Raw genomic sequence first — 23,764 nt, 5'->3', positions numbered from 1 at the left:
GACTGACCCATCTTTTAGTGAGTCTTGTATATGCCAATTTTTTATGGTCCCTGACCTCATTAGTGGTTTCTGGAAATAATTAAAACCCAGAGCAGAAGATCATAATGGAAGGTAGGACTAAATAATATAATTGAGTACAATAATGTAGGCTTTTAGTTATTGTTGCGCATGATTGTACATTATCTGATTTATTCTTCTCCACTGTACAAATGGCTTCCTTAACAAAACTGAACCATGCAGTACAAAAAAAAAAAAAAAAAAGTGACAATACGCCTGATGATTTACTCCTTTTCATTCTAATTCTATGAACAAAAGTGAGAAGTAGTGTTAGGGCACAAACAATGGAGGCCTGAACCCAGTCCTAGTACAGGATTATACCCTGATATGGTGTGCACTGTTGTGCTTCTGTAGTTTAACTAAAGTGGAGTATACCTTCCTAGCAGGGGAGTTTGCTTTTATTTTTCTTTTTAATGAAATAAATTATTTTTTTCATCCACGTGAAATCTTCAAATAAGTGTTTTGTTTTAATTTCTTCTACTAGCAAAATCTCTATAAAGCATAGTAGGAAGTATGGAAAGGGCTTGCTCTTTGTCTCAGTGTTTTACAGTAGTGTTCATTCCGAGGGCAAAATCTTCTGCTGAGACCCAGGTGAGATACCAGAGATCATTAGGAGTTTAATTGTGAAAGAGAAGAGTGCTTGTATGATATCTGAGGAACTCTGTTCAAAGATTTATTAATTGCTTAATTATATCAAAATCAAGCCAGCATAATCAAACAACCTGATTTCGCATAATGGAGATTGCTCCTTTGGTGGCCATTTCACAGGCAGGTCCTTAAAATTTGCTATTGCTAACTGGAGTGTCACAGAGGAGACTTTTTTTATGACACCTCTTGGCTCACTTTCGGTGTCCTCTCTTATTTTAAATGTGTTCTCACACTTCCAGGCAGTGGCAGAATTCGGCAGAACCTGTATCCCTGTGCCATCAGATGGTACGTTGCTCTCGCAAAAGCAAGCCCTTGTGCTCACGTGGACCCCTCCAAACTATAGAGCAAGAGGGAATGGGAGTCTGCATGGATTTCCTGATGGTTTTGTTTTAATTGAAAAGGCTTTGTGTGTTCTCCTGTAAAACCTCTGATAACGAAACCGAGAGGCAGAAGAAAATCACTCTTTAGTAATGCACTCCACTCTGCTTATAAAAAGACATCACCACAAGCTGTAGATACTCGGGCAAGACAGTGAATGAGTAGATGCTCCCTGGGATGATTTCCAAAGATTGTCAAGTGCAGATCAGTGAGGGAAGTGACTTCTGGATTTGAGTGTTTTCCATTGCTAATGCTGTGTACCTCTCTTTGCTCTCACCTCGCTGGCAGCTAAACCTGGAGAGTGCTCTTATCTTTCCTCCTTCTCCTTCAGTCTCCATTGTGAGTCTTCCCCACTTAAAATAATAATAGATCTTACTCCTCTGTTGAGGACTAGGTTTTGAATCTATTGAAGGCAGCTACAGCTGGAAATTTAACCTCTAAAGAATCTTGATTCCTATGAGCTTGGCAAAGCTGTGTGTCACTAGCAGGTATCACAGACCAGTATGTGTGCCACAGTAAGGCTATAGCTCCTGAGGGAGTTTTTCTTCTTTAAGAAGACTGAGAATAAACCTTTTGATGTGTCCACCTTATCCTGGGAAGAGTGGCATAAGCCAGGCAGCAATGAGGCTGGAATTAAACAGTGAGTACTTGATACCATGAGTGACAGGGCATCATAGTAGCCTACTATCAAGATATTATCACATCTTCCAGACTCAGGACCATAGGAGACCTCATGAAGTAAAAACTGGTTTGGATCTTGACCTTTTTCCATAGAGAATAAACACATTCGCTGCAGCATTGTAATTTATCAGTCAAGGTTTTTTTTTTTTTCACTGAGATTCACCTACAGCATTTTGCCTAGAGCAAAAAGAGGATCTGAAAGTGGAGTATAAATCAGTCAAATGTTCCTTTTCTCTGGTAATGTAGAAGAGACCTTAGCCAGAGCAGCAAGGAGGGTGTTTGTGTAAATGCGACTACTTTTCAAATACTTTGGTTTATCTTATATACATACATAAGTGAATAGTGAACATATGTTAAGTGTAAGTTAAGTGAATAGACTGAGACTAACAAGAATGACAAGACCTAAATCTGCAAGGAGTAAACTGTATTGAAATAAATCCATGGGTTGAAGGAAAGAAACGGGGGAGGGAAATTGTTTTGTATGTACTAAAAAGGTCGAAGTATAGTAGTGCAAGAATGACTAATGCTAATTCTTCCTGGTTTTTCAAGCAACTGAAACAGCTAGCAGAACATTGTCTCTGTTGTGCTGATCTTATTTCATTTTGTTTCTTGATAGCTGTATCATCATGGGCACACAATTTTGGTAGCAATGCAAAACATCTTAGTAATTCTTCAATAATGTTATTGAAGTTTGGGGGATTTTAGTATTTTTAACTAAATAAGAGAAAACTGACCTCAGAAATGGATGCTTAATATGCAGAATATAAAAAATGTGCATTCATATGTAAATTAATAATATTTTATGCCAAAGGTGGGACTACTCTTTATCTACTGAAGATACATAAAGGTCACCACTTCAAGCTGTTTGTATCTACAATCACTTTTTGTGGGCCATCTACGTAATGTTGACTAGGAAATACAAATTCCACTAATTACAGTAATACTTAATTCTTTGTGGCTGAAGGAGGTGAAGGGACTTGAACATAAGACCTATGGGGAGAGGCTGAGGGAGCTGGGGTTGTTTAGTCTGGAGAAGAGGAGGCTTAGAGTTGACCTCATCACTCTCTATAACTACCTGAAGGGAAGTTATAGCCAGGTGGGGATTGGTCTCTTCTCCCAGGCAGTTAGCAATAGGACAAGGGGGCATGGGCTTAAACTCTGCCAGGGGAAATTTAGGCTGGATATTAGAAAGAAATTCTTTACAGAGAGAGTGGTCAGGCATTGGAATGGCCTGCCCAGGGAGGTGGTGGACTCGCTGTCCCTGGAGGATTTTAAACTGAGATTGGACATGGCACTTAGTGCCATGATCTAGTAAATGGACTAGAGTTGGACCAAGGGTTGGACTCGATGATCTCTGAGGTCTTTTCCAACCCAGTTGATTCTGTGATTCTGTGATTTATGGCATTGCGGTTTAAGGAGGCTAAATATCTCAACAGCACAATGCATGTTTTTGTACATAGTACCTATTAAAGTTCATGGGAATTTCCAAACTCATCTTCAGCATGTAAATTGATGGAGTGAGTTGTAGAGTGTATTAATATGCTATTGCTTCTGCTTATGTTGTACTCTTCATGGGAACATCTTAATCGCTGTACAAAAGGACTAAATCACAATTAGCTGTGTAAAAGCCAATGATGAATACGTGAGTAACTAGATTTAACAGAAATGCAGTGAGTGACTCAGCCAATCTGTTTTGTGTAGGAAGCAAGTTTAATGGATCTGGAATAAAAAACTTCTGGCTCCCAGATTAACTCAAATGGTCAATTCTACGGCAAATGCAACAGAGAAGAGAGGGAATGAGAGTTGTCACATGAGAAACATTAAAGAATAAAGGCAAGCATGCAGATTCTCATTGTAACAGAAGCAAAAGAATGGGGACTTCTTATCTCACTCCCTACTTAACTATATGGGCAGACTGAATTTGTTACATGATTCTTCATTAATACTTTCCATATGATCTCATTTTTGTATGACGTAAAAAATGTTAACATCAAGAAATATGAGCATCTGCGGGAAAACTATGCAATGCGCAGCTTACAGCAGCAAACAAAAAGGAGAGCCTTTCTGTTTTAGAGCTAGTGCCTAAGGTTTTCAGCTAGACACTAAATAGGTGAGTAAATCCTACCCAGCTATGTAATAAAATAGTGGTAAGTTCAGTGATAGAAGGAAACTAAAACTTTAGTTTGTTCTTTAATGTCTTTTGAGGGATTATCAAAATGGGTGTATAAAATTATCACAGAAAAGGTGGGGTAAGGGGTAGAAAACATCAGCAGTGAAATCTGGAAAGCTATGGAGGCTGTTACTCAAGACAGCATCTGACTCTAAGGCAGCTCCAATGCACAAAAATAACCGACTTTGTGGATTTGGATGTTTTCCTCACAGTACTGAGGGCAAAATCAGAATTCCCGTGTTCCTGCTAGTACACGCAGCACCTCACACCCTCCCCAAGTCCTCATTAACACTTTCTGTCCTCAAGGACAAAAATAAGGCCAGACTCTTCTGGAAAAGCTTGCATCTTAAAGGCTGCCTGTCCTTGGATACAGAGAAATATATTTAACAACAGGAGCAGAAGGCTGTGTGCAGAAAAGAAACTGGGTCTGAGATTAAAACAGGGGCCTAGGGGAATTCACTGTATTTGGAGAGGAGTCAGAGCAAACAGGCTGCAAAGCTGCATTTGTCAAGCACCCACAGACCTTCTACCATGAGCTGCCTTGAGAGCTTGAAATGCTGTGGTGTTAGCATGAGGGTGAATCTGTGTATAATTAGAATGTATTTGTACTACTAGTTAACAGCAACAACTGAATCTTTAGTTGACTTCTTGTTTTGTCCAGCTCACATATTTGTTGTCCCCAAATTATCAGCCTCTGTATTAGTTGTCTTACTGGCTGTCATGTAGTCCTATTGAAAAAAAAAATCTATTTGGGGTGCAAACACACTGACTTCTCACAGTGGGTCAGGAGACACTTCAAGCATGATCGCTGCCCTTCAATGTAAAAGCATGTATAGCCTGTTGGAAGCTTTTTCTTCAAATTGTTTCTTTTTTTCGCCTCACTAGTAAGAATCGTTGAATGACAGTACCTGCTATGAAGTTTCGAGTGGTAACTTATCCCCAGGTACTTCCCTGTGTATCTGTCTCTGGATTTCTGCAGCTGAAAGAGCTAGAGAATAAAGCATGTGCTGAAGGTGCAAGTCCCATAGAGAATATTTTCTTCATGCTTCTTAATATATCTTTTACCATGTAAACTGATTTTTCTAGCTGGACATGGTATAAAAATTGATAGTGCAGTATCGCATTCTTCAATTTTGAGCAATAAGAAGATTGGCTATTCTGTTTCTCTACAAGAGCTTCAGCTTTGGATGCCAGCTCTCTCTCTCTCTTCCCCTCTCCCCTCAGCCTGGCTTGGAATCCATGTCACTCAGCAACTTGGGTTAATACGTCATGGGGAAAAAAAAATAAAAAAGGTCACTCTGTATTTCATAAAAAATGATAAAACAAAATCTGCAACATGCCTATGGGCAACATTCACTTCAGATATGAAGAGCAGAGAGTGAAAAATATGCCAGTGTCTTGATCAATAATTTAGGTGGATAATATCTTGAAGAATATTAGTGCATACTAAGTGCTTTGACAATTGGGACAGAAGAGCCCCAAGTATTGGCTTTCACTTAGTAAACTGTAGGTCTCTGCTGGTGTTGATTAGGGAAGATTACTACCTATCAAGAAATTATTAATAGCCTGCTTTGGGTTGAGTGTCATTTAAAAAAACAAGGGTAAGGGGAACGTTTCATTAGCAATAATAGATTATTAAAAGCAGCCAGTTTTGAGGAAAAAAGCTTGGTTTAACAGCAGTGCATGAACCTCTTCTATAATCAGGCTATATCTGTTTTCTGGTTCCCCACTTAGTTCTGCTCCTTTATCAATCTAAGTCTCCTGAAAATTTCTGCATATGCTCTTGTTGCTATTATATGTCAGGAAAGGAATACACTCTTTAAAAACTTTCTGCCCTATTTTAAACTACTTTTCAAGGACCCACAGAAATCCTAGCAAGTCCTAATCCATAAAAATTGCTAGTAAGTTGGAAGGTAATTGTGGTGGCTATCTGTATGCCCATGCTGGTTTTTTAAATCAACTGGAAGAGCTGAATGTTGATTAAGCCTTTGGTATGGTGGGAAGACTGCAGCTGTATGTGACACTCTCTTGCAGAGCAAGCCTAGCTTTGGCTGTTAACAAACCTTCTTGGGCTGTAGTCTTGCACAACTCTGCAGGTTTCTCCTTTTCCTTCTTTGTGTCCATGCTGCACCTGATGGGCGTCTGATGGCTGCTGGTTTCTGCTCGGGATTTCTATTGTGGATCTGGTGAAGGGACAGGGATCAGAAATTCTGAGGGCATGGTAGCACAGAAGAACAACTAATTTGTAATAAGTGGTGTATGTCAATTTTATGCTGCCAGGCAATGTGTCTTCGTTCTCATCACTGTGTGAAGATATTAATTGCTGAGGCAGTCTCAAGTATCTCTTTTCCCTCTTCCAGCAGGGCTTCATTCTGCTGTGGAGTTAGCTGGCCATGTCTGAAGTTGGGCTTTGTTGGGGTTTTTTTTCCATAAACATTTGAGATTTAGGTTTTTAAGGTGAAAGTAAATATGCGTGAAGGCTAGGTGAGTGTGAAGAGAAAAGCTGTATCACTTACTTCTGAAGCTTGGCTGCCAGTTTTTCCTCAAGCGACTAGGCAACAAAAGGAGATCGCACATTTCTATCACAGCATTCTTCCCACACTTCTCAGCACTTTGCGAGGAGGTAGTTTTACTAGTAGTTAAAGCAGTATGCTTCTACTTAATCTCCCCAGGATTCGTGGAGATTTTGGCTTGGGGTTTTTTTGTTTTTTCATTTTTAAAGTGAAGCTAGAATGCAGCTTGACTGTTGGCGTAGGTCTAAAAAGAAAGCAGCACCTCCTTTGAGAACAGTGGATCTTCAGTGCTATTGCTGTGCAACGATCAAAAGGGGGAGAGAGGCAAAAGCAGCAGGAGAAGCAAGTGAAAAATGACTTCTGGATTTCAAAGTAAGCTTGTAGCAAATAGGAGGATAGGGTTTTGAATTGAAGGATTTTCAAAATGGCAAAAAGATCTTCCATCTTTTACATTTGCCACTTCCATGGTGTTGGCCTTGACTGGCTGTGTTCCTGGAGCTGCCTGATAACAGCTTAGAGCTGTGCGTGACTGGATCAATAAGGCCTATCCAATAGTGTCTGAAACCTGGAAGTGAAGCACTATCACCTTTTCTGTATCATGTTTTCTTTTCAGATATGTTATTGTTCACTAGTGCGGCGTCATGAAACTTGGGAGCACACATGGGTTTGTTGAGAGTCTAAGTCAGACCATGTATAACATGTAAAAGACTGATGTGAAAACCTCTGGGATTTCTCTTATAGGAGAGAGTTTAGGTGTGGCTTCCATAGAAGAGGATGGGAGTTATGAAAGCAGCTGTTCCTCCTTTTCTCTTCCCTCCCACATTTCTCCATTTCCTGAAGGAAACAAGGTGAGAGTTGCAGTTCTCTGGGTCTGCAGCTCTGTTTCACTCTCACATGTCCTGCACAAGATGGGAAGGAAGGTGTCACAGAACAGCCAGAACTTGGTTTGGTTTGGGTAGTTCTGAGCTCAGGGACACTGAGAAGGAGGGGAAATAAAATTTTGCCGCCATACGTCCTTCAGATGGTGGAAGGCTAATATTGCACGAGGTCTAGTCCTGGTTGTCCTGGTTAGGCAAAATGCTACTGAACCTTCATGCATTCACCTGACGAGCCAAACCACAAGTTCTCCATGCAGAGGGCCACGAGATGCATAGTCCTTGTGTATCTGAGGGGGTTAAGGGAGGAGGAGACTGAATCTTTTAGTGGACCCTCAGAGGCTCTACCCCTTACTTTGAAGAGGGGACTAAGCAGGTGTGCAGCTTGTTTTCAGGGTGACCTCGCAATTGTTTAAGCAGCCACCACTGTTTTTTTTTTGCCTCTGGGGGAGTTGTATGTCTGTGACAGTGCAGTCAGTATATTGGTAGTTTGATATCTCTGTAACACAGGAGCAACACTGAAGGTGCTGTAGCTGACAGGTAGAAACCTGAAGTTTGAAAGAAGCAGCTGAATCTCTTCGTCTTCCTGACAGGTGCCTCGGGATACAACAGAACAAAAAGAGGACTGGAATCTGTTCAACCCCTTTTCTGTGCTGCGTTTGGTGCAGAGCTAATCCCTCATGACATTCTGGCCAATAAGGACTTGTTTATGGCACAGTATATGTTAAATTATTTTGTGTAGATGTCATTTCAGGGATAATATTACTACATAACAGTCCATAGTAAATAACACTCTTTCATTTGCTGTTACAATTTAAGATAGTTATTTAAGTACTTTGAACTGGGTGAGGAAGAAAAGGCCAAGGTGTGAAGTGACTTCCTTGGAGTCACACAGGCAACAGAGAGTGGAGAATTATACCTCACTGCTCTCTGTTTTGTTCTCATGTTGCAAAAGCAAGATCATCATTCTTCGTCTTTAGATATTTTTTAACGCATAGTTATATATATACACCTCTATCTATATAGTATATATATGTATCTAGTATAATCTGTCTAGCAGGGCTTTGAGAGAAATTTGTATGTTCCCTCTTATGACAGGTTGTGCACAAACACTCCACCCAGCTCTCACCAGATTCTGTTTGTACCAGTCTTGTTCATACTATGTTAGATTTCCTTTGTTCTTACATTGGTGAAATGATGAGAATGAAAACGGTGGCTTTGTTTTACATCTTGACTTTTAAAAAATATTACTATTTCTTAGATAAATGCTGCTCTTATATTTATTGTTCTCAGCAAGGTTTGCAAATACTTTTATTTTGCAGAAGTTTGAAGAAGATAGTGAAAATTAATGTCTATGTTTTCACTTCATTGTTTTCCACAAGGCAAAACTCCTTTTTATCCGAGGGTCTTCTCCCAGCCTTATTTACTGTAGCTCTTGATTCAGTGCGTTGGTTAAGTATCCACACTTCTTTAAATATATCTGCCTTCGAATTTATGTACTATATATAATGGCAGTGTAGCCACACGATGTTCTGTACCAATAGGGCTATTTTTAATGCAGTTTCCTGAATGATTTCCTGTCATCATCATCTGTTTACCTTTGTCTTGATTACAGCCTGTTAATGATGGAGAGTGCTATTTTGTGTGAAAGTTCACTATTAACTTAATTATCTTTTGTTCAGATCCACTGGATTACTGCAGTAAGCGCTGGTTGCTATCTCAGTCTCTTGCCCTGAGTTCTGCATTTACACTGCAGATTGTCTGCTAAAAATGTGCCAAGGTTTTGTCCCCCTCTTTTTTTTTTTTCCTAAATATCGTCACTGTGGGATGGTTCACGATTAACTGTTGATCCTTTAGAAGTTAAAATGTGGAGTTGTAATATTGGTATTAGAGTGAGAAAACGGCTAAGGTCAGACTGGTGTTTCTAGCTGAGGTTCCCTACCTCGTGCACTCCTTGTGAATGACTTTCACATGTACCATCACTTTCTGCTGGAATCCCAAAAGGCTCTTGGTTAGAAGCTTTATTAAGATCTTGGTGGACAGACGAATGTCAGTCTTATTCTTTTTCACCCCATGGTTTTTCAGCATCAATGTGTTACCTACTCACCTCAGCCTTGACCTCTGAGCAGAAGGTGTGCATACTAAGTGTAAAGATGGTAAGAATGTACCTCTTTGTGGAAAAAAAAGCAGAGATGTTATTTTTTGCTTGTATTCAAAACCCTAAATGCTACGCAAAGCCAGCTTTCACGTTTTGATCCAAGTCGTGCCGCTTTGCCTTCCCAGCTCAGTGGGAAGAAGTGGCTTCCTTGACTCATGCTGTGATTTGTACTTGTGCTTCTGAGGAGCCTGACCCGACTGTGCTCAAGTGCTGCAGCCTGAAAGATTGACCCGTGACTGAAAGTGGTTGAGAATCATGTGTTTATTTACCCTCTCATGCCATTGTCACAGTTTGCTTGAGTTTCTTACATGGAAGTTAACTCAAAGTAGATTTACTGGGTTGTATTGTCTGTGCCATAGCTTCTGTTGTACTCGTCGTAAGAGCAGCCTGCATTCAAATCTGCATCGGTGTGGCACGTCCCTGATATTCAGTGTAACCTGTGGCTATGAAAAAACAGCGCATGAGGGTATACCATGAAATTACCTCAGAGAGTGCTTTGGAAACAGAAGCCTGGTGCTAAGTTTCTAAAGCCATATGATATTTAGGAACGTGAGTACTCAACATTTTGCTAAGGGTGGAGAGTACTCTGTGGCTCTGTTAGGCTTGGCAGGTTTTCAGAGCACTTCTTCTCTGATACATTGTTTCAGGTGTGAAATGAATGTTTATAACTGGATAGTGTTCCTTCTAAGTAGTTTTTATTGCACCTGTACGTATTTTTAATGTGCAGCTCTGAATGTTGCATGACCAACCTTTTTGCTTTTCAAGTGTCTTTTATAAATCATGGCACATTGATATACTGTCACATCAATAAATTAAGTTAAGGGACTAACCTAAATAAATGCCAAAATCATTAGCAGTTAATTAACCTTCTGTACTTCTTTCCAAATTGACTTCTGTTTAATTGAGGACGTGGGCTCAGTTTGCTTGCTCTGTGCTCATACAAACAAACAAAATGAACATGACACAAAATTGAATGAGAGGGAGGGGGAAGAGGGAAAATGAGGAAAAGAATGGAAAAGAGCGTGCACACACATCAACTCCATCACAGTGTACCAGCAGCAAAATGTTAACTGTGTGGTTACAACAGCAGAACTGGGGAAGGATGGGTGATGCTTAGGACTTCACTGCGCTTCCCTTGCCCCTGGCACTCAGTAAGAATATCCTGTTGGGTTGATTGGCAAAGGTTTCAGCTTGCTAGGGTTTGTGTGGAGGTTGTGGTGATGGAAATTTTATTATTATAGTTTTTTTTTATCACAACTAAAAGTCCTGGTTTCCTAAACAGGCATGATAGCTCATAAAATAATGCCAGCTTTCTTGTTTCCAAATTCCAGAGGAAGAGCATTGTTCATCTAAGCTTGCTGGAGAGTATGAAAATGGCTTCATGTCACTTCTGACAATGGCGTGATCTTAGGTTAAGAGGGATTTTGTTTGATGTGTATTGCAAACTGTGAAATTAGCTATGCTCACTTAGGTACTGGAGTATTTTGTGTCCTCCTCCTGGAACCTGTGTTGGGTACTTGGTTCGTGTGCCCACACACTCTGGGCAATGTGTGAGTTTCCAGAGCACAGAGGAGGTCTGGACTGACATCCTCCCTAAACAGCTTCCAGGAGGCTCTGTGTGTGTGTGCAGGTGTTACTGGTGTGGATGATTTTCAAGATCTGACCTGAATTTGACTTTGTGGTGGTGGCCTCTTGCTAATGCTTTACTGCATTTCACTCCCATTTGGAGCTGTGTTTTTTCAACCCAGTTCTGTTACCTTGCACTGTGGAGGAATGTCCCTTGTTATGGTGAAATCACAGCACCCTGGTGGTGGCTGCTCTGTGTGGGACGCTCTTAAGACTGGTGGATTAAAGTACCTTTTCAGAACTTTAAAAGAAGCTCGATGAGTTTAACCACCCTACTGAATATGTGTAATTCAAAAGTATTTGTCAGAAACATTGTTGGTAGAGCAAAACTTTCACTTGAGAGGTATTTTTTTTTTCCTTGTTTTACTGCCTTATAAAAAAAAAAAAGTTACCCTAATGTTTTTCAAATAGTTTAGCGTTAATATCAAGTTCCATGTACCTAAAATATTGATAAAAATATTTCTGAAATGGCATTTACTGTTGAAAAGATACTGAGTTGACAATAAATATTGCTTTTCTCCTTCCAAAGGAAGTTTACATAAATTTAAAAGGTTGTTGTTTTTTTTTTATTAGAAAAAATGCTGAAAATCTTTAACTTGCTAGTGTATATAAAATGTTAACATTAATAGAATCAATTTTCATGTACATATATAAACTACATAACTTGTTTTTTCGTGTTTTTGTGTGTGTGTTTTGTGGTTTCATTTTGTTGTTGTTTTTTTTTTTAAGGCAGTCCACAGAAATTCTATTAGATTTAAAAAAACTTTATCCTGCCAGAGAACTGGATATTGAAATGAAAGTAGACAATCTCGGTATAGATGATAATAAAATACAATATGCTGGTAGATCGACATGGGCTGTGAAAGAATAATTTCCAGTTTCTTTCACTTTGAAAGTAATTTGTGAGCGTTAAACTTATTTGGATTGTCCTGTTTCTTTTGGAAAGGGTCTTAAGTGAAGTCTTGCTTGATCGAGTTCTGTTAAAAATTATTTAGTGTGTGCATTTTTTATTTTCTTCCCTCAGATGCTTGTCTGAAGTTTAATGACTTGGAAGCTGTAGTGGAAATTGTACGTTTAAAGACCACAAGAAATAACACATTAAAGCTGTATATTTAAATCCATAGGAAATAGGCTTGTCCAGTGACTATGCTAATAAGAAATATTTATGTATATAAATGTGCACACAGAGCTTCTCCCGCTTTACTTATTTCTTTCCTTGCTTCTTCTCTCATCCTCTTTCCTAAGTTGAGCACTCCTTGAGGGAATTCGCTTTGAATGTACTGCAGCGCTGCTGGCAAGTGGATTTCTGTGTTAATTTCAGACAGGTTTTAAATTTGCTGATAACTTTTTCCTTCGTGATGAGATTTGCTTTTATTAGTTAATGCTGAGTTTGCTGCATTTGGACTGCATTCTCCATCGCTCTTTATGAGTAGCAAAGTTACAACCCCCATAAATGCAGAGAGCGAGGAGGAGGAGGAGGAGGTGGAGTAAACAATTTATTTTCATGTGTTTGGGATTACCACATAACTCTCAAATGACAGAGGAAAGTGGAATTTAATGGTCACCCTTAAGTCAGAGGGGGGAAAAAACCCAAACAAAAATAAAATTATTTACTTATACTTCCTCTGTGGCTGTATTACTGTCATTCTTAGTTCAGACTAATGATTAAATGATGCCTTTTTATTTATTCAGATTTGATTAGTACGAGAGGGATTTAAATATGTATTTGCCTTCTACATTAACAGTATCTTGGCAAGAGAGATTCAAGGTGAGTTGAATATTACAGAGTAGAAATGGAGATTGAGAGACATCCCTTTGAAAACTGGGAGTACAACAGGGTAATTTGAGGCTTGCAACACCTTTGTGTTTGAATGGGGAGAAGGTGGGAACAGGTGAATTTGTTTTGTCCTTTATCCAGTCACATCCTGTGACTTGGTCCAAATAACAAACGAGCTTAGCTTATCAAAAAGAACTGGAAATCTTGGTTAAAGTTTGATTCTGGCTGCTTCCCAGGTGTTATTGTTTAACTTTGCTCAGAAAAGACATGAAATGGATCCTTTAGTCTGTTTGTCATTGCTCAGTTTAAGTTGGAAAGTAAAGGAAAGTTTATCTTAAGAAAATTTAGAACAGATATTTTTATTTTCTAGTCACTTTCAATGTGATAATAACTCGCTTGTTTAAAAGGTATTTTACTTACCCAGCTCTCCGGAACCTGGGGTGCAGTATCATTATAATGTGGTTTAAAGACTAAAAAGAAATGGCTCAGTCTGTAATATCTCAAAAACGCTTGTTCTGAAGCAGTGACTTCTGGTGCTTCTCAACTTCTGGCTCACGGTGCTGTTTATGTACCCCATTCATGACAGCAAATGTAACAGTTCTGTGAGAAAAGCATTTTATTTAAGTTAATATCGAGAAAAAGGAGTATGTGCTTGCTGGGAAGACTAGTGAGTGTATGCAGAAAGTGCAGCTGAAGTAAAGGATCTCAATTGAACATTAAAAAAAAAAAGTAAAAGCCTCGCTAAAGAAGGTATCATGGATGATACTGAAGACTACACTTTGATCTTCTTATCGTCAAGGGCATAACATCATTTTGATACAGATGATGTACTTCCACAAATAGATTTGAGATGAAAGATTTTTTTAATGTATATTTTAAGGTGATTCAGTGAAAAGAGAGAAATTATAGTTCAATAGCCTCTTGTACCTTGCTTGCCCTTCTGAATTTTGTTAACATGACTTTTCAGTCTTGGCAGATATCTAGGAGATACACATTTATGGACATTTCAGCTGTCTTTACATTGTTGGTATGAGTGTTCTGTCTTTGATAAAACTCCCTTGGATTTTGATTCGATAACAAATGACTCAAAATTGAGGACTGACAACATACAGTATGAACAATCAGTGCATGTGTGGTTCTTGGCAGTGGGATTTTAAATGGCTGTAGCTGTGTGGATTCACACCAACCAAAGCTGAAACTTTTCCTTTCTGATGGTAGAATACTGTGGAAACTTGATGCAATTTTCTCATAGGAGAACTATGGTTAACCCAGCACTGCCCACTTTATTATGGAGCCCAAGTCAGGTCAGGATGTGCGCCACGCTACTATGAACCATGTCAGAGGGATATTAAAGGTCCATTGGTCACCCACAAGGCACACTTCTGCTATTATGGCAGTTCTGGTAACAAAATCTGGTTTTGCTTTTAGGACTGCTTTTAAAACAGTCCATGCAAACAGAGAAAGGGGGAGAATAAAAATATTTGAAATTGACAAAACTACTGAAAAGACCAGTTTAATGTCACACGAAAGTAAATATAGGAAAAAAAACTAGGTGGAAATTTAACATGCTTTAATATTCTGAGCAACAGAAATGTTTTGAATGTACTGGATATATTGAACATTTGAGCAGTGATCTTTTTTCTCATTGCACACGTTATACTCTCCTTTTTTTTTTTTTTACATTGTGATTGTGTTTCCCAACGTTACCATAAACATTTCTTCAAGAAAAGTCCTGCCTTTTAAAACAGAAACATTGTTTGAAAATGGTTTATTTTACTACTAAATATGTTTTCAAAATGGATTTCCCTGAAACGTGTCTATCAAAGGGATATTGCAAGCAATATGTTCCCGCTATGTATACAAACGCCCATTACTTAAATCCAAGGAAAATCAAATTTTAACAGGCCATGCAATTCTATCATTTTTTTCAAAAAATAAGATGACAGTCAAAATCCAATTTTTAAATAAAATTGGTGCCTATTTGGACTATAATCCCTAACTTGATGTTATGCTTTATGTGAAGTAAAACCTTTTACAATCTTATTCTTCCCTGACTGTGCTCTGCAGGATTTTCTTTCATCCTCTAAAGCTGCTTCACTGCGCAGGTTCATAAGCTGCTGTTGTGTCTCCCCTGGTTCAGGTTGTATTTTCGGAATTTGGGCTTGACTTCTGCCTCCGGAGATGGATGTAGCAGTGACAGGTCCCTGTTCCTCAAGCCTGCGTGTTGTCAGCCTGAGCCCAGCCCTGCTGTGGCTGCACACCAAGCACTCGTGGGGAAAACTATCGCAGGAGCAGACCACCAAACCCATCACCTCCTGCCTGGCACATCAGTCACAGGAGGCTGCACCCAGTCCACAGCAAAGTACATAATCTTTGGACCTCTTTTTCTGATCTCACTCCGCCCTGGTGAGACCGCATCTGGAATATTGTGTCCAGTTCTGGGCCCCTCAGTTCAAGAAGGACGGGGAACTGCTGGAGAGGGTCCAGCGCAGGGCAACAAAGATGATTAAGGGAGTGGAGCACCTTCCTTATGAGGAAAGGCTGAGGGAGCTGGGGCTCTTTAGCATGGAGGAGACTGAGGGGCGACCTCAATAATGTTTACAAATATGTAAAGGGTGAGTGTCACAAGGATGGAGCCAGGCTCTTAATGGCGACAACCAATGACAGGACAAGGGGCAATAGGTGCAAACTGGAACACAGGAGGTTCCACTTAAAAATAAGAAGAAACGTCTTCTCAGTGAGGGTGCCAGAGCACTGGATCAGGCTGCCCAGGGAGGTTGTGGAATCTTCCTCTCTGGAGACATTCAAAACCCACCTGGACACCTTCCTGTGTAACCTCATCTGGGTGTTCCTGCTCCAGTGGGGGAATTGGCCTAGAAGATTTTTCGAGGTCCCTTCCAATCCCTGACATTCTGTGATTCTGTGAAGATCACAGTTTAGGATCTTTGCTGAGCAGGTAAATGAGAAGAGGTTTTGCATGTGTAGATGAACAGAAAGAGATTATGAGTTTCTTCCCCCAAGGTTGTATTTTATTAGATATTGTACAGGCGTAAGTAAGAGAGAGCCTCTGCATTAGGGACACGCGATAGCAACCTACAGGTTGCTTCCAGTGCATATTGTGTGTTTTGCAGATATTACGTTATCCATTTTCTCTCTGCTTCGTCTGTCTTGTTTTTATTACAGTGGTGCCTGGAGAGGGCCTACAATGTCCCAGTCACTGTAAGTACAAAAACTCTACGGCCCAGTCCTGTTAATATTAAATTAAAAAAAAAAATATATATATATATATAAATATATACTGATGAATGACAAGAGGGAGAGACATTATAAGGCACCTTGTTTGCCTGATGCCCCTCAGTGCCCTGATGCATTTGTTTGGCTGCCCTTCCTGTTCAGAAGTTGAATCTGCTGTGAGTTCTGGCAGGTCCCTGTGCAAGGGAAAATGGGCTGCCACAAGCATATTGAGGAGGGCTTGGCATTTTGAGGCTGGAAGAAGAAAGCAGGTTCAGCTCAATTAGGTATTTAGAAAATGGGAAAAGGAGCAGGGAAAATTTCACTAGCCTTAATTGACAGTTTGCTGTGTGTTGCTGTCATTAACTACCATGATGGCATGGTAAAATAGTAGTTCAGTGCCTCACTGGAGGAGGAGTGATTCTGTGTGCTCATGTTCCAAATTCTTATACTTCTCCCCACAGGAAAAACATGAGTGTACTTGAGAGAGGCCAACATAAAACCTTTGCTGTAGAAATGGTTTTGATTGGTTAAAGAAACAAAAAAAAGCCAAGTAAGTTGTACCTGAAATTGTAAGGATTCCTTGATGAGAAGCTATTTTACCTTACTCCTTCCAGACAATGATTGGACACCGTCCAGGAGAAACCCTCTTTGCTCACAGTTTGCTCAGTGGTTCTGCTGATCTGCATTTTCTTTATGGCTGCAGGCGGTGCTGGTACTCAGCTCGTTCAGGGTTTGCCCCAGTGCCCATTTCTGGTCTCTGCACAACCTTTTCTTACTGTAATGTAAACCTGCTTTGTAAGTGTTCTTTTTATTTTGAAAACTAAATGGGCACCTCTAGTAGTGCTCTTTGGTAGTGGTGGTAAGAGCACTAGCTTTTCTATCCCTGGCTTACAGCCATTAGGGCAAGTCAAGACTTGTAGAATCAGTTCTTAATCAGGAACAGCCCTCTTTTCCTTTTAAGCAAATCATGGCACTGTTGTTCTAGCAGTCTTTGGACTGTAAGTTAGCATTTTTCTAGCCTTGTCATTATTTAAACTGCTCCCCTTGCCTTTTCAGCCTTTGTAGCAGAAGACTAGTTCTTAATTTCTTTGGCAGTTTCTTTGTAAAATGGCTCAATGCTGCAGCAGGAAATGTCTTTTTTTGTGTCAGTGGTAACTGAAGGCTAATATTTCAGGCATGAAGGAGTAGAAGGGAGAGACTCCTTGACAGCAGGCTGAAAACCCTCCTGAAAAAAACTGTTCTCCTATCAGGGAGACATCAGGTAGTGTGGAAGGAAACACATTACAGAATCGTAAAGGACCTGAAGCAGGTCAAAAATGGTGATCCTTAATACCAGCCTCTGGCTGAAATGGCACACAAGTGAAGACCAGAACAGAGAAGCTTTCTGGCCCTTGTTTTGTGCTGGGTGTAACCCAGCTGACACCGCTCCCCAGAATATGCAATATCCATAACATGGGATGACTGGACACTAGAGTGACAGAAATTTATGTGTGCATTTAGCCCTAGAAGACCCCCTGCAAAAACTTAAAGGCAGCCTTTGGGTAGTTCCCAGCTGCTCTCAGGGGAATCAGCAATGAGCCTTGCTGCAGGGATGTTTAACCAGGTGCTGCATGGAGTTCTCTTTGCACTGAATAGCAGTTTGGAAAAGGACTGAGCATTCAGTAAATAAATGGAAAGCTACACATAATGAATGCTGTTATGCAAGCTGTTACCTCAACAGTAAGAGTTTCCATACTTTCTTTTGAGCAGGTGTATGCTAGCAATCTGCTGTTTGATCGTGTTTGCAACCAAAACACTTAGCACAAAGAGTGTGCATAGCTACCAGCTGTCAAGAATTTCCATGTTCTTAGCACGTACCACAAAGCATCTTTGCCTACTCCTGTTCTTGTCTGTGTCCCAATAATTTACTAATTGCCATACCTCTGCCTTGCAGCGACACCTGCTGCCACGGGCAGGCTTGACAGAGAGCTAGTTGTTAGCTCAAAGGTGTCATTTTCTGCACCCCAGTTGATTGCTAGTAGCTTTTCTAGAATATGTTCAAGTTCCTCATCATCTACCTGAATCTGGTGTTATTGCTAAAGAAAAGAAATGCCCCTCAGGCCAGCACTTGGAACCTGCGTGGTGTAAATGAGTCAGTCCCAAACTTGATACCCATGCTGCTTTTTGCAACACCTATATGATAATTCTAACTCTTCTTATTGAAGCTCCTTTACCCTGCAGGTGTAGTGTGACAAATGGCTTCAGTGTGAGGAAGTCTACTGGTCAGCTTCAGAAGTGATATGAAAAGCACATATCATTCATCCACGGCAAATTTGCATGTATGTTTGGAAATGTTTGAATTGAAGTAATTATGTGGCTAAGACCTGGACTTTGTGGAAGTACCAGCATTTGCTAACAACGGTTTTGATCCATTGGTGGGGGGCTTGATGCGCTAGTGAGGGTTTGATTCCAGGCCTGTCTCTGATAACCTCCCTAATTTCCTTCTGGAACTGTTTTTAGCTTTACTGGAGGCAGATTTTGTCAGGTAAGGTGACTTGCCTCTCTTCCCCTCTCCCCCTTTTAAGTCCCTGTTAAACCTCATTTCTTCTGTGCTCTGACAAAAAATTGATGGGTTAGGGTCAACTGGAGGGAGTTCTAGGTAACTTGCCAGTATGGAAGGTGAATGGAAACCAGTGATCCCACCACTTAAACTTAAAAACAAAACACAGAAGAAGGCTGAGTGCTTTGGAAGATGATGACAGTGAAGTACAGATGTGTTTGAATATAAACTGAACTCAGATTCCACATTTCTCCCTCTCTCCAAGCTGCTTTAGGGCTCACTCTCTCAGGATGCAGGTAGTCAAATACAGAGACTGGATCAAGAGAGAACTTGGAAGGAGGGCGCTCAAGTTTTGTCCAGAAAGACATAGATCTGTCAGTCGCAATCTTTTGTTCTTTCCTCAGGCAGATTTCCCAATAGTTTGGTCAAGGATTGAGGAAGAGTAATTGGACTGGACATGCTAATTTTAGTGTGTGGGCTCACAGGTATGCCACAAATCAAATGAATTTGTGCAAAAAAATTAGCAGAATTGCTGGTGGCTAGGAATTGAAAGTACGGCAGAAGAGAATCTTCAGTGATATCCTCTTAGATGACAGATTTTGTTAGTTTATAGTTCAGTGAAATATATTTTCCACTGTCAAAACAGATAACTTATTTCCCTAATAGAAAAATAGCATTGTTTTTTCCAGCATGAAAGTAATCCCAGCAGGGATACACATACTCTACCATGCTAATACAATTCTGCTTTAGTACAAAGTAGAAACTTAATATCATTCCTGAGATGTTACTATTGCATTATCAAAAATGAATTCCAGCAAGAGCAAAATGACTGATGTTCCAAACAATGTTTTTGAAGTTTGCAGCAGGTCTCTTAAAGACCGCAACAATAATTTAAAGGTTAGCTTTCTTAGCTTTAATTATTTATCATTTTTAATTATTTTTCCGTATAGCTACTTTTAATTATGTCCTCTTATACAAGCTTTTCTTTCTTACCATTCTTATTTTTAATAGAGCAGTAGTTTGGTGAGTTTTGTTTTTTTTTTTTTTTTCCAAGGACATGTTGCATCATTTTATTGTCAAATGGTCAAATGGGGGGTTTCATTCCTCTTGAGAAGAGGAGAGACTGGGAATGCTCTGGTGAAATGAGCTGTCTCATGAAGTAAATGTTACTTTAAACACTGCTTGTTGTTTTCATTATATGTGAGGCAATGTGCAACTCATGCCTGGGAAGAAAAGGGATATAATTCAATTTCCTGTCTGTCCCCATTCTTTGCTTTCGAAACCAGATGGGTACCTCCTTGGGGGCAGGCGAGTGCCTCCTTCTCCTTCAAAGGCTTTCTCTTCGGTTTGTGCTGGTGAGAGGTGGAGGGTCAGTGGTGGCTTCCCACTGTGACCATTGTCTGCTCCTGGAAGGATGCTGTGTGTTTTGCACCAGGGAGAAGGTAACACGCAGTTCCCTGCTCTCCAGGGGCCCTTCAGACCCACAGCACGATAGCAGTGCTGTTTCTGCAGCTCTCTGGGCACAGGCCACCCTACCCAAAGGCCCCTTTGCCTCCATCCTGCCCCAAGTGTGATGTGGGCTTTGAGAAACTGCTAGCACAGGTACGGTCTCGGCCTTGGTAGAGTAGCAGGACAGTGCATGAGGTTATTGTACATTGGCAGAAACAGCATGACTGCTCCCCTTTTATTCTTGCTGATTTTATGAGAACCTGTCCTCTTTTCTGTGTTTTCTGAATATGTTTGTTCAAACCCCCAGAAAGTCCATGCTTTTCTGGTTATGCTTTCTACTTTGTGCTCACGATTTCTAAGTTTTAAGTAAAATAGTTGTGTGTTTCATAAGATGGTGGGATGACTCATAGCTGGAGTGCTGCATTAGATGGCCATCAACTCTTCAGAAGGCACAGACAAGGAAGGAGAGGAGCTGGGCTAGCCATGTATGTTAGGAAGTGTTTTGATTTCTTGAGTTTGATGAGCGTGATGACTGGATTCAGTGTCTATGGGTGAGAATCAAGGGAAAGGACATCCTGGTGTGGGTCTGTTACAGACCACCAAACCAGGATGAAGAGGCAGATGAAATATTCTGCAGGCAGCTGGGAGTAGTCTCATGATTGCTAGACCTTGTTCTCATGGGGGACTTCAACTTCCCAGATGTCTGCTGGAAATAAAACATGCCACCTTCTGATATGCCTAGCATGGCACAAAGGGAAAAGCTGATACCCTTTAACACGGCCAGAGACTTGTCGGTCTTTTGCAATCACCCCTTCCCCCAAGACTTTTCTCTCTTTCACAATAACACCTTCACAAAAGACCAAAAGTTATGCAAGCGGACAACCCAGAGGGCTATAAAGGCCCACCTTGTACAAGCACTGGTGGCACCCACCCACCATCCTGAGGACCACTCTGCCCACCAGTGTCACCACGTGAACTGAACAAGACACTGGACAACACCACACATTGCTGGATCCGAGACTGCAAACTCCATCACACGTAAAGCAGAGCCATAAGGATGGTGAAATCTTTCTCTCTCTTTTCTTTCTTTCCTATACTTACACTTTTTTTGCTTTCCCTTTTATAAGTAACATAGTAACATAAGATTTACAACCCTACATATGCCACAAACTTTTAGGTTTACCAGTTGAACCTACAATAATGTAAATCCTTCTGCCACTGAATCATATACCATTTGGGCCAAGCTGCAAAATAAAAGCCTTTTGTTTGCAGACCTGAAGTACTGTGTGTACTTGTTTTCCAACCAAAGGGGACCCACAAACCTGAGTCACTTTTTCCCCCCACTTGTACCTGAGGGCAGGACGTGACAGGAGGTTGTAGCATGGAGGGTGTTGGCCTCTTCTCCCAAGTAGCAACTGATAGAACAAGAGTAAATGGCCTCAAGTTGCGCCAGGGAAGGTTAAGATTAGACATTAGGAAACATTTCTTCACAGAATGGGTTGAGAAGCAATGGAACAGGCTGCCAAGGGAAGTGGTGGAGTCACCATCCCTGGAGGTGTTTAAGACCTATAGATGAGGTTCTTAGGGACATGGTTTAGTGCTAGATTTAGGTTATGATTGGACTCGATGATCCTGAGAGTCTCTTAAAACTGAAATGATTCTGTGATTCTGTAAAGCAGACCATGAAATAGGAGGCAACAGGACTGGGGAGCAGTAGTAGGGGACAATGGAGTCACTAGGTGAAGAGGAGATGAGTGTTTTGGTGCATATGCGAGGAAGAGTGAAGCTGACAGAGGGTATTTGTGTCATCCTGAGTTCATGAGATGGTGTCTACATCTGAAAGCTGTAATAGATGAAACGGCAGGGAGGGAGCAATTAGGGATCAAGAGCAACACTGAAGAGAGGAAAAGCGAAGATTCATTAGGGCTCAAACTGTTATGGGCACTGTGTATTCAGACAGAGTGAAAAGCATGGTTTGAATTTTTATACTTTAGGAGCAGGACTCTGCTCAGCACAGGTAGCTGCACTGAAATCAGAGACCTTCTCAGGCAGTGAGGACCAGCTTCATGCAAGCACCTGTCAAAACATGGCTTAAAGGAAATACCATTTTATGCCCCTCCACATAAGCTGTTGAGAATTGTACAAGTTAGGAGTGGGATTTGCTACAGGAAGAATTAATCACATAAAGTTTATCCTACTTCTGTTGTTCACAGCTATTGATTTTGGTTTGCTAGAAGAGCAACATCAAATGTTTCTGAGATGGGAAAGCTGGCTGTTAGATCTAATTTCTGAAACTCTTTTTCTCTGCCAGGTGACTATTGATAGGTTGAACTGTGGGTTGATAATACTCACTTTTACCTGTGCACAAGCTAAATAAAAGCACCAGGGTCTCTCTTGTTCCTTCTTTTTATTTTAAGCTTACTTTAGTTCATAAAGATGGCACTTTGATCATCTTTCACAGGGAAATCATTGCATCTTTAGGAAAAAAAAAAAAAACATCCAAATTACAAAATCCATTAGCACCTCTGACGACTGTTTTAAGCAGGTGGCAAAGCCTTGTGCAGGTTAAGCACAGCAACAGCAGATCTTTGTTAGCAAAACTCTGCTTGTTGCCTTTATGATACAGATGTACTGTAGAGCATCTTGTGAATCAAGGATTCAGAGATGTCTTTTCAGGTCTGCATGACAGGGATTGTCATATGTGAACTCTGGCCATTTCTATTCCTGTTCCTTGCTAAGGAGAACATTCCCCCAAGGTTTCACACTGTAGAAAGACAGCTTTCTTTCTGCCTTAGGGGCTTAGTCATGTATTATCAAATGAAGAGTAACAGCAATTGTTTTCCTTTCACCAGACATCTTAAGAGTGAGGATCCTTCTCTAAAGACATGTTGCTGAACTGGGCTGGTTGAACTTGACCTCAAGAGTTTTAGCTGATGTATGACCAACACAGATGTTTGGAAGTAAGCTAGTAAAAAGTAGTGAGGAAATAAATGTTTCAGGTGAATTGGTTGCAGTTCTTCCTTACGCCTACTAATATGTTTTATTTTGGAGATTTTTGGTCTTGTTTGCTCTTTTGGTTGTGCGGGTTGGTTGATTTTTTGTTGTTGTTGTTTGTTTGTGGTTTTGTTTGTTTTGTGGTTTGTTTTGTTTGTTTTTTTTTGTTTGGTTGGTTGTGGATTTGTTTTTTTAAATCTAATGTTCAACATGTAAGAGTCTGGTCTGGGAATTCCCCTATATAGACCAAGGGGAGCTAGCAGAGGGCCAGGTGAAGAATGGGTGAGCAGGAGGAGAAAGAACTTAGTAGAAGACAGGTGTTCTCTTGTTTTAAAACAGGGAGATAAGAGTCAGGTGAAAAGACTGGCTTCTGTATAATTCTTGTGCTTCGAGGCCAAATATTATAGCTAATAATACTATAGGCTCCAAGGGATTATGAAAGATGGACCCCAGATCAAACAAGTAAAAGTTGGGCTTTTTTTTTTAACATTTTACCAGTTCTTCGCTAGCAATACTGATTTAAATGAGGCCAAGTGCAGGAATACTCTACTTCGAATGAAAATGTCATGTGTACTAATCTGGAATCTCCAACACATCTGGTAGATAGTGTGTCATGGGATTGGTGCAGTGACTCAGATCGCATTTGAACATCCTGTCTTCTAATA

General features: G+C 40.5%; 1 protein-coding gene across 7 annotated transcripts in view; it reads left to right on the top strand.

Annotated features, from left to right (window-relative positions):
- Positions 1-23,764, top strand: part of TPK1 (thiamin pyrophosphokinase 1) — a 309,285-nt gene that overhangs the window by 79,924 nt on the left and 205,597 nt on the right. For 5 of the 7 annotated variants that reach the window (XR_010470211.1, XR_010470210.1, XM_065052108.1 and 2 more), the window contains exon 3: positions 16,067-16,102. The exons of the other annotated variants lie outside the window; for them this stretch is intronic. Coding sequence is in view for 3 of the 5 variants with exons in the window: in XM_065052108.1 (XP_064908180.1) it covers positions 16,067-16,102 (36 nt within the window). In the remaining 2 variants the exon portion in view is untranslated. The remainder of the gene's footprint in view (positions 1-16,066; positions 16,103-23,764) is intronic. 7 annotated transcript variants of the gene reach the window in all.

This window comes from Columba livia, chromosome 2 (genome assembly GCF_036013475.1).
Source record: "Columba livia isolate bColLiv1 breed racing homer chromosome 2, bColLiv1.pat.W.v2, whole genome shotgun sequence".
NCBI lineage: Eukaryota > Metazoa > Chordata > Aves > Columbiformes > Columbidae > Columba > Columba livia.
Note: the sequence above shows the minus strand (reverse complement) of the source record. Positions and strands in the feature narration are given on the sequence as shown.